The sequence below is a fragment of the Parus major genome, unplaced genomic scaffold, assembly GCF_001522545.3.
Source record: "Parus major isolate Abel unplaced genomic scaffold, Parus_major1.1 Scaffold276, whole genome shotgun sequence".
Classification (NCBI taxonomy): Eukaryota; Metazoa; Chordata; class Aves; order Passeriformes; family Paridae; genus Parus; species Parus major.
The window spans coordinates 50,745-60,287 of NW_015379268.1; the positions used below are offsets into that span (position 1 = coordinate 50,745).

Genomic DNA, 9,543 nt, shown 5'->3' on the forward strand with positions numbered 1-9,543 from the left:
GTCCTGGGCACGGGACAGACCGGGGACAGCCCGGGGATTGGGGAAACAGCGGCTCCTGGGGGACAGTGGGACCCCCCAATACATGAGGAGAGGTCCTGTAGCTCCATGGGGACCCCGGTAGTTGGAAAAATGGGGCTCCTGTGGGCTACTGGGGGACGGTGGGAATACCCCAGTGTTCGGGGAGGCGGCAGTCTCATGTGCCCTGTGGGCTCTTGGAGGACAGGGGAGACACCCCAGTCACTGCAGGGGTGACAGGGGTTCTGTGGCCAGCCCACTGCTGGGGGAGTCGGGGTTCCCGGGACACAGCAGGGAGCGGGCTGTTCCTTGGGACCCTCCAACACCTGTGCTCCAGAAACATTTATTGGGGGGACACCAGACACAAAGACAGGTGACAGGGGTTGGGGGAGCACTCGGCACCCTGAGGGGGCCGGGCAGCCCCCAGCGCTGGAGCAGTGTGTAAGGCACGTGGCTGGGCCGGGGGTACCGGACAATGTCCCGGCCCGGAGAGGGGGGCATTGCTCCAACATCCCCAGGCCATGGTCCCAGAGCCCCCGGAGGGGCAGCCCACCAGTCTCCCCACAGAGACCCAACCGCCTGACATTTGGCACTCCCCGGCTGTCTGTGGATGCCCCAGCAGGGTTTGCACCCCCCGAGCAAGGGTGTGGCCAAGACCCCCATGCTGGGGGCATCAGAAAGAGGTTTCCTGCACGGTGTACATGGGGGCACCAGCACTGCGGATGTACCCCTGTCCTTCCTCCTTCCCCTGCTGGTCGGGGCCGGGGGGGAGCAGGCCATTGGGCACCCCGTTGTTCTTCTCCATGGTGTCCACATGGCTGGGACCCTGTGGAGACAGAGCGGGGGGCAGGGGAGGCAGCAGGGGCATGGGGGGGTACACACCCATGCTGCCCTCCCCCTCGGGGTCCTGGGGGTCGGTCTGTCCCTCACCTGGACAGGGTCACCTCCCCCACAGCAGAACCACTGCCGGATTTTGGGGGGCAGGCAGCAGAGCAGCCATGGCAGCACGGGGGAGATGGTGCGGGGGTCCAGTGCCGCCGGCGGCGTGGGGCCTGGGGGTACAGGGCCGTGAGTGGGGCAGGGGGATCACGGTGGCCCCCCCACCACCCCACACTCACCAGTGAGCAGGCTGACCAGGACCCCCACCAGGATGACAGTGGTGGAGTTGTGGGCACTGTACCACATGTAGGACAGGCTGTAGAAGCGCTGCAGCCCGGTGGGCCTGGGGGACACGGGGTCAGGAGGTGTGGGGAGCAGCACCTCCACACCCTGCACACCCTGAGCCCCCCATCCCGCTCACCTCGGGGGTGCTGATGTGGGGGGCAGCAGGGTGGTAGCCAGGACAGTGCTGAGGTTGCCCACAGTGGGCAGTGCTGTGCTGTTGGCTGGGGAGACCCCCTTGGCCCCGGCTGTGCTGTGCAGGAAGCTGCCAATGCCTATCCAGAAGGCCATGACCAGTCCAGCCAGGAGCCCCACGACAGCTCCCTGCGACAGGGGACAAAGAAGGGCACTGGCCCCCGTCTGGACTCAGGGTGCCCCACACCTCCCCACACGCCCACACGGGGCTGGGGGATGCTGACCGGGCCAGGGGACACTCACCGTGGGGTTGGCACAGGGGAAGAACATGCCGAGGCAGAAGAGCCCCAGGAGTGGACCCCCCACCATGCCAAAGATGCTGATGGCCGCCTGTGGGGACACGGCCTTCAGCACCAGCCCCGCGCCCCTGGGGGTGCCAGGGCCGGGGGTCCCTCACCCCATCTGGGGTGCCAGAGCCAGGGGTCCTGCGGCCTCGTGCCTACCTGCAGCACAGGTCCCAGCAGGGAGGACACATACGCCATCCCCAGGCACAGCAGCCCATAACCGAGAGCTGGGGAGGGCAGAGGGGTGTCATGGTGGTGTTGGGGACCCGCCCACCATGCCAGCCCCGCGGCTGCAGCCCTGGCCACCCCCATTCCACTCACCCAGCAGCTTGGAGATCAGCGTGGCCCGTGACTCCGACAGCCCGGGGAAGTGCGGCCGCACCAGGTCCTCCATGGTCACCGTGGCCAGCGAGTTGAAGGCAGAGGAGATGGTGCTGGGGAGGAGAGGGAGCAGGAGGGGGCTTGGCCAGGACACCTGAACCACCGTCCCAGGGCTGCCACTCACCTGAGGGCACCGCTGAAGAGGCAGGCGACAAAGAGCCCGGGCAGCCCCGGCAGGTCCCGCAGCACGTCCATCACGAAGAACAGCACCAGCTGTGGCAGGAGGTCAGTGCAGGGCTTGGGGCAGCAGGGGACATGGGAGGGGGTCTTAACCCACCTGGTCAGAGGAGGCGTAGCGCTGGCTGGGTGCCAGCGGGTGCTCCTGGTCATAGACGAACATGACGAGGCCGGTGAGGCAGCTGAGGCAGAGCACAATCTGCTGGCAGGGGAACACGGCGTAGCAGGAGCTGCGGGCGCCGTGTGGGTGTCAGACCTGGGGGAGTGAGGGGGGGCCCATCCCAGCTGCAGGGACCCCCAGCCCCAGCCCCACTCACAGCTTGGCCTCCCGCTCGCTGCGGGCGCTGAGGTAGCGCTGCACCTGCGCCTGGTTCACCCCGTACAGCGAGAGCATCATGAAGATCCCACCCACGGCCAGCGACCAGAAGGTGTGACGTTCCAGGGGGTTGGGGTCCAGGCTGTGGGGAGGGCCAGGGGCGTCATGATGACAGGTGCTCATTGGCACCCCATGGGAGAGAGGGCAACAGGGATGGACCACCACACCGCACCGGGGTCCCTCTCCCCCACCCCAGGCTGCCCTAAGCGTCCCCACAGCGTGACGGGGGGTCCCAGGAGATCACTCACTCAATGCCGGAGATCTTGCCCTCCTGCTCAGCCACGCGCCAGACACGGGCCATGCCCCCCACCCGCCATGCGCCCACCACGATGACGGCAACCTGCCCCGCCAGCATCACCAGCGTCTGGAACACATCTGTCCAGATGACGGCCTTCAGCCCACCCTGGGGACACACGATGGCCGTCACCACAGGATGACAGTGCCCGCCCTGACGGCAGGGGCACGGGGCACCTGCGGCGGCAGGGACTCACCAGCGTAGTGTAGAGCGTGCAGACCAGCCCCATGGTCAGCACCGCGCTCCAGAGGTCAAAGCCCGTCACTGGAAGTGCAGAGGACGTTAACGGGGTGAGGGGCAGCCGCCTCCTGGCACGGCCCCCCAGCCGTCCTCACCGTACCTGCGTTGAGGGCCAGCGCGGGTGCGTAGAGCACCACACCCATGTAGATAACCTGCGGGGAGGGAGAGCAGTGCTGAGCCGTGCACAGCCCCCGACCTCTGCATCCCCACACCCCGAGCTCCACTCACCATCTGGAAGATGAAGGTGATGGTGCCGAAGACTCGCACCGTCTTGTTGAAGCGCAGCTCCAGGTACTGCAAGGAGAGGTCAGAGCACCTGACTGCAGGGTCTCTGTGGTCCCCACACCCCCCTGCGCTCCCCGTGTCCCCTCTGCTCACCTCATAGGTGCTGGTGATGCGCAGACGGTAGAAGACGGGGATGAAGATGTGCGCCGGGATGAGCAGCCCCAGGAAATAGGAGCAGCCAAGGAACCAGTACTCGGTGCCGAAGCGAAAGATCTCAGCTGGCACTCCCAGGATGGCCACAGCTGACTGGAAGGAGGCCAGCAGGGACAGGGCGACGGGCAGGCAGCCCATGTCACGGTTGGCTAGCAGGAACTCCTGCACCGTGCGCTGCCGGTCGCCGCTCAGCGCGTAGAACAGCCCGATGGCCGAGGACAGCACCAGCAGCAGCGCGAAGATGCCGTAGTCGATGGCCGTGAACTCCATGGTGAGCGTGTCCCTGTGCCGCTGCCCCGCCGGTGCCGCCCGCGCCCTGCCGGCCTCATGGGCACTCCTGACCCCGGCGGCACGTCCTGACCAGCATCGGCCTGGCCCTGGCAGCTGCAGGAGGGACGTGTCAGTGCTGCAGGGACCTTCGCTCGCTCTGTCTCAGCCTCAAGGACCCAGAGCGGGGGAGAAGAATGACTGGACCCTCCTCCTCCTCCTCCCTCTGGGCCGGGCTTGGCCACCTCCGGGCCGCCCCACCTGCCCCGCTGAAGGAAACTGGAGAGTCTTCAAAGAGCACCGAGACAATGGCTGCAAAAACAGTCCCACCCAGGCCCCCCGCAGCACCGGCACCACCGGTGCCGGCAGAACTGGCCAAACCCAACACAGCCGCCTCCGGTGCAGGACAGCCCCAATCCCACCTGAGCCAAACGCAACACGACCACCCCTGGAGCTGCACAGCCTCGAGCCGGCAGTGCCGGTCCCACCCGAGCCAAACCCAACCTGGCCCAACCACCCCAGCCCTGCACAGCCCCACCAAACCCGGCAGCACCGGTCCCACCAGCACCTAAGTCAACCCAGCCCAACCACTCCAGCACCCCATGGCCCTGTAAGAACTGCCCCCGGTGCAAGAGCTTGGCCAAGCCCAGCATAACTGCCCTGGCCCTAGTGGCAGCCCGATGTTCTGGGGCCAGCACAGCACAGCCAGCACTGGGGCAGTGGCTCCTGCACCAGAATTGGCCCCACCAGCAGCCCTGGACCTGCAGAGTACATGGATGGGGCTGGGGAGGTCGTGGAGTCCAGCCTGCACTGGAGAGGAGGGACAGGACAGCCTTGTCCCGGAGCACAGAAGCTGGGCAGGGTGGCCCCCACAGAACACACCCCACATGGCCAGGGATGGACACAGGGATGGCACGGACAGAGGGGAGCTGGCAGCCTCAGGGGCTCTGGGCATCAGCCAGGTGCAGCAGACACCTGAGCATCCAGCAGCTCTGGCACCCTGACCCTGCTCACAGGGCTCTCCCCAGAGCCCCCTGTGCTCTGCCCCCGCCCCGGCTCCAGCCACTGTGCAACAGGAGGGGACAGCTGGGCACACTGCTGCCCCTGCCTCCCCCCACATCCAGGGGACTGCGGGGACCTGGGAGCAGCTGGTGCCACAGGGCTGTGGATGCCCCCCCGCCCCGGCCTGGGAGGGGGTGCAGGCTGCAGGGACCCTCTGTCCCAGCTGGGCAGCGTTAGGGGCACAGGGAGGACAAGTCTGGACCGGGGGTGGCAGGCAGGGAGTGGCACAGTGCCTGCTGTGATCCCATCGTGATCCCTGGAGGAATGCTTGCCTGGGGAATGCTTGGTGGGATTAGGCTGAGCCCCTCCTGGCACCCCTGGCACAGCCTGCCTGGACCTGCCTGCCACAGGGCCGTGGGTGGCTGAGCTGGCACGGGGCTCTGCGGCACCGGCAGTGTCTGGGTGGGGAATGGGGTGAGAGGGCAGTGTCTCTGCTGCCACGTCCCTGACCAGGACACGGCTCCAGGCGCAGCAGCTCAGGGCCAGCGTCCAAGGTCACTCCCCACATTCCCCCATCCAGACTAAACATGGGAGGTTACATCGTGTCCCCAATGGTCACACAGCCTCCTGAATGGCCCTGGCCCAAGACTCCTATGCCCTACATTCCCCTCAGTGTCCCTGAGGCTCTGCTGCCTCCAGCCCTGGTGTCCCCACATCCCCATCACCTGGTGATCCCAAGTCCCGGTCACCCCACTGAGACCCTGCTGGCCTCTCCCCCAGATGGGCCCAGAATGTCCCCACAAAACTCAGCAGCCCCAGGCCCCGCTCTCCCAGCCCTGGAGTGCCCCGTGTCCCCGCCTGGAGAACCTGCTGCCCCTGTCCCTGCCGTCCTCTGCCTGCCTTCCCCGGTGTCCCGCTCCATCACACCCTTCCCTGTCACCCGTGTACCCGGGGACCTCGCCTGAGGCGCCCAGCGCTGTCCCCGGTGCCCTCAGGGGCTCTACTCCCCTTCCCCGGTGTCCCCGGTGATCGCGGTGTCACCCTCCCGGGGCTCTGTTCCCCGTCCCCAGTGTCCCCCTCCCGGGGCTCTGTTCCCCGTTCCCAGTGTCCCCCTCCCGGGGCTCTGCTCCCCGTCCCGGTGTCCCCGGGGCCCCCATCCCGGGAGCCCGCGGTGCAGGCGGTCCCGGTGCGGGTGGCGGCGGTGACCTTGTCCCGGCGGCCCCGGTGCGACACTCACCGGCGGCGGCAGCACTCACTCACCCCATGTGCCGCCGCAGCCGGGGCGCGCCCGGAAGGACGGGGGGGGGGCGGGGCCGCTCCCGGTGCCGCTTCCGCACGGCGGCGTGACGGCATCACCGGGGGCCCGGCCTGCGGCTCCCGGCCCGATCCCCGGTCCCCGGCCTCGGCCCTATCCGCGATCCCCGATCCCCGATCCCCGATCCCCGGGCCCGGCCCCATCCCCGGCCCGGCTCCGCCCGCTCAGGCGGTCACCGTGCCCCGCTCCCCGCGCTGCCGGGGACCCTCCGTGGCCTCGTTCGGGTCCAGAGGGTGCCCGGCCCGTGGAGGCGGGGGGCAGAACGGGCACGGATCTGTCCCCTCCCGCTCGGTGCTGCCCGCCGTGCGGCCCCGGTGGCGCGGGGATGCTCGGGGCTGGCGGGGCCGCGGGCGGGTTCGCGCTGCTGCTGCTGCCGCTGCTGCTGCCCCGGGCCGCCCGCGGGACCGGGGTGAGCAACGGGGGGACAGGGCCGGGGTCACGGAAACAAGGGGAGGGTCGGAAACGGGCGACTGCGGTGGGCAGAGGATGGCACGGATGAGAGGTGCCCAGAGGCCAGGGAGTGCCCGCACGGGGGTGCCCGGATCGAGAGCTCCCGGCGGGGAACCGAGGCCGGTGCGTCCCCGATCGGGGGTGTCCCGAGGCCGGGGGCGCCCGGCCCGGAGGTGCCCGGACGTCGGGGCAGTGGCGGGTTGCCCCAAGGCCGAGGAGGCTGTCCTTGAACGGGGAGCGGCGGTAGCCGGGCTCCGGGGATAGCCGGAGGTCGCGGGGGGTCGGGGGTGCCCCTGTGCCGCCCCTGCCCACCCCCCCTCGACCTCTCCAGGTGTGCGGGCTCTGCCCGGGGCCGCCGCGGAACGGCTCCATCGTGTCCCGGTTCTGTGAGTCCCGGGGCAACACTGAGACCGATGGGCGCTGCTGCCGGGAGCGGGCTCCGTCCCCAGGGCGGCTTCTGGGGTACGGGGGGCCCGGGGGAGGACGGGGATGCCTGGGCTGGGGGCGAAACTGGGGTGCTGGGGGCGTCAGGGGCTTGTGATGGGGGTGCTCGGGGGATGGAGCGTGCCGGGATGGGTTTTTGGGTTCACAGTGGTGGCAGGGGAATGGCAGGGCTGGGGAATGCCTGGATGGAGCATCCTGGATGGTGGTGGCGTGTGGGGACCAGGTACGGGCAGGGGCCAAGATGGGCACTGGGGGTCACAAGGGCATTGGGGTAAAGTGTGGGGAGCAGGCATGATACTGTCTGCCCCAACCACTGCCCTTTCCCAGGCTGGACCTGAGCAACTGCTCCCTGCACACTGTCCCCCCGGGGCTGGCCGAGGCCACTGATGCCATTGTCCTGTGAGTTCCCCTGGGACCCCTCTGGCCCCTGCAAGGAGCTGGGCTGGGCTGGGAGAGGGGTTGGGGCAGGTTTGGTGGGACATTCCCATGGGCCCAGGCCAGCACAGCCGTGCCCTGCTGGTCCCAGGGACAGTGGCCACTCCCTGCCCTCATGGCTGTCAGTAACAGTCCACAGGGTGTGAACAAACAGAAACCACCCCCATCTGTAAACGGGGAGCCCTGGGACCTCTCTGACCAGGCAGCCTCCCCTCTGTGCCCAGTGGGAGCACGGGACAGATCCTTCTGGAGTTCTGTCATGGTGCACATTGTCACAGGACAGCTCTCCAGTGGGGGCCTGTGCTGGCAGGTGAGAGATGAGCCACTTGGTCACATCTTGACTTTTGCCACAGTTGCACACAGCGTCCTTGGCCCCAGGCTGGAGAGCCAGGAGTCAGGGAGGTGACTCCGGACAGTCAGCCACATCCAGGGCACTGTCAGGGCTCAGTGCCCAGTTGTGCCCAGTGAGCCGTGGTGGCCCTCGGGGCAGCACGACACCTCAGCTCCTCAGTGTTTTTGTTAATGACCAAGCGGTCCCTTAGCAGCTCTGCAGAGACCTTTGAGCCCTGGCTGTAGGGCTGCACTCCCAGGGCCTCGGGTGGGGGGTCGTGGGTGCATGGAAAGCACCTGAGGTTCAGTGAGGTGCCAGGGGTACCCTCAGTGCCAGATGAGACTGAAGGTCCGTGTGTTCACAGGGACTTGACTGAGAACCCCATGACGGCTCTCCCCAATGGTTCCTTCCTGGGTTTCATCCACCTGCAGAGCCTGTGAGTGCTGGGGGCTGTAGGGGCTGGGGGGTGACGTGGTGCCCGTGCTGAGCTCTGCCCCCAGCGCGGTGCCGCTGACACTGGAGTGTCCAGGCGGGAGTGACACCTGGCAGAACGTGACAGTGGATGGGAGCAGCCGGCTGTGCCAGGGACAGAGGAACCCCTGCAACAGCTCTGTGGAACTCGGTATGGTGGGGGACTGACCCTGGCAATGTGTGCATGGGGCTGGCAGTGGGGTCTGGCCTCGGCCCCTGACCCCCTGCTCTGCTCTGCCAGCCTGGCCATGTCCTGAAAACTCTGTGTGTGCCCCTGACGGACCCGGCTTCACCCAATGCCTCTGTGACAGTCCCTTCCACGGCTACAAGTGCCTGCGTGAGGTGAGTTCCTGTGGGACTGAACCTCTCTCTGGCTGTGCCCCAGCCAGGTCAGCAGGGGCTGCAGGGAGTGCTGATGCTCACTCCTGGTCCCCGACAGGGAACATTCCCGATGCTTCTCTTTGGAGGAATCCTGGGCACTGCCACTGTGTCCCTGTCGCTGCTGCTGTGGGGCACCCAGCGGAGGAAGGCCAAGACCCCCTGAGCAGGGCAGGGGCTGTAAGCTCTGAGGCCTGGGAGGCTCTCGGCATCAATAAAGCTGCAGGTCCTCACTGTGTGTCCGTCTGGTTCCTTCGCGGGGAAGGGTGGGCGCTCCGGGGCTCAGTGGCACGCACGGGAAGGGGCCAGGCCGGTCCCAAACTCCCCGCGCTGGGGCCGAACCGGGGCTGGGCAGCGGGACCTGCCCGCCCTCCGCCACCTCCCCAGCCCCGAGAAACAGCGCCTGAGCCTCGGCTGCTGGAAATGGTCTGTTGGGGAATCCCCCGGTAACAACCGAAACAGCAAACGCACATAGTGAATCTGTTCTTTAACCGCTTTGATCAGGGGAGAGCGCGAACGCAGTCCCCCACTACCACAAATTATGCAGTCGAGTTTCCCGCATTTGGGGAAATCGCAGGGGTCAGCACACCCGGAGTGCAAGGGATGAGCCTCGCCCTGGGAAAACCACCTGCCTGATCATGGTGTCTCCCCTGCCAGGTAAGTATGCCCAACCCCGCCCCACGCCCAACCGCCCTGCCCGCCCCACGCCTCCCCAACACACGCCCACCCCGAGCCCGGCCCCGCACCCAACCGGCCCCGCGCTGCGGCCCGGCCCGCACGGCCCGGCCCGCGCAGCGCCCGCGGACGCGCGAGGGCAGCGCGGGCTTTTTGCGGGCCGTGTCCCGGCATGCCGCGTGCCTCGCCTCGTTTGCATAACCCCGCCCACAA

General features: G+C 67.9%; 2 protein-coding genes and 1 non-coding gene across 4 annotated transcripts; 1 reads left to right on the top strand and 2 right to left on the bottom strand.

Moving 5' to 3' along the window:
• Positions 1 to 342: 342 nt before the first annotated feature.
• SLC5A6 (solute carrier family 5 member 6) lies at positions 343 to 6,251 on the bottom strand. Of its 2 annotated transcripts, none has more exons than XM_015615837.3 (16): positions 6,092 to 6,251; positions 3,503 to 3,946; positions 3,353 to 3,418; positions 3,225 to 3,276; positions 3,081 to 3,148; positions 2,838 to 2,992; positions 2,531 to 2,671; positions 2,314 to 2,443; positions 2,161 to 2,249; positions 1,977 to 2,089; positions 1,815 to 1,882; positions 1,615 to 1,701; positions 1,316 to 1,500; positions 1,134 to 1,237; positions 946 to 1,067; positions 343 to 841 (listed from the first exon to the last, which is right to left on the bottom strand). In XM_015615837.3, exons 1-16 carry the CDS (start codon positions 6,182 to 6,184, stop codon positions 689 to 691), a joined length of 2,070 nt encoding a protein of 689 aa, XP_015471323.2. In that variant the 5' UTR covers positions 6,185 to 6,251; the 3' UTR covers positions 343 to 688. The 2 variants fall into 2 exon arrangements, with proteins under 2 accessions (XP_015471323.2, XP_018860943.1); XM_019005398.2 differs by having other exon boundaries at positions 6,069 to 6,112.
• A 140-nt stretch (positions 6,252 to 6,391) lies between these two features.
• ATRAID (all-trans retinoic acid induced differentiation factor) lies at positions 6,392 to 8,891 on the top strand. Its single transcript, XM_015615839.3, has 7 exons — positions 6,392 to 6,555; positions 6,928 to 7,058; positions 7,368 to 7,439; positions 8,171 to 8,242; positions 8,307 to 8,428; positions 8,519 to 8,619; positions 8,717 to 8,891. Exons 1-7 carry the CDS (start codon positions 6,472 to 6,474, stop codon positions 8,819 to 8,821), a joined length of 687 nt encoding a protein of 228 aa, XP_015471325.1. The 5' UTR covers positions 6,392 to 6,471; the 3' UTR covers positions 8,822 to 8,891.
• A 265-nt stretch (positions 8,892 to 9,156) lies between these two features.
• LOC117243767 lies at positions 9,157 to 9,320 on the bottom strand. The gene has a single exon (XR_004495659.1). It is a non-coding gene; the product is annotated as a U1 spliceosomal RNA (small nuclear RNA).
• Between the last annotated feature and the right edge of the window lie 223 nt (positions 9,321 to 9,543).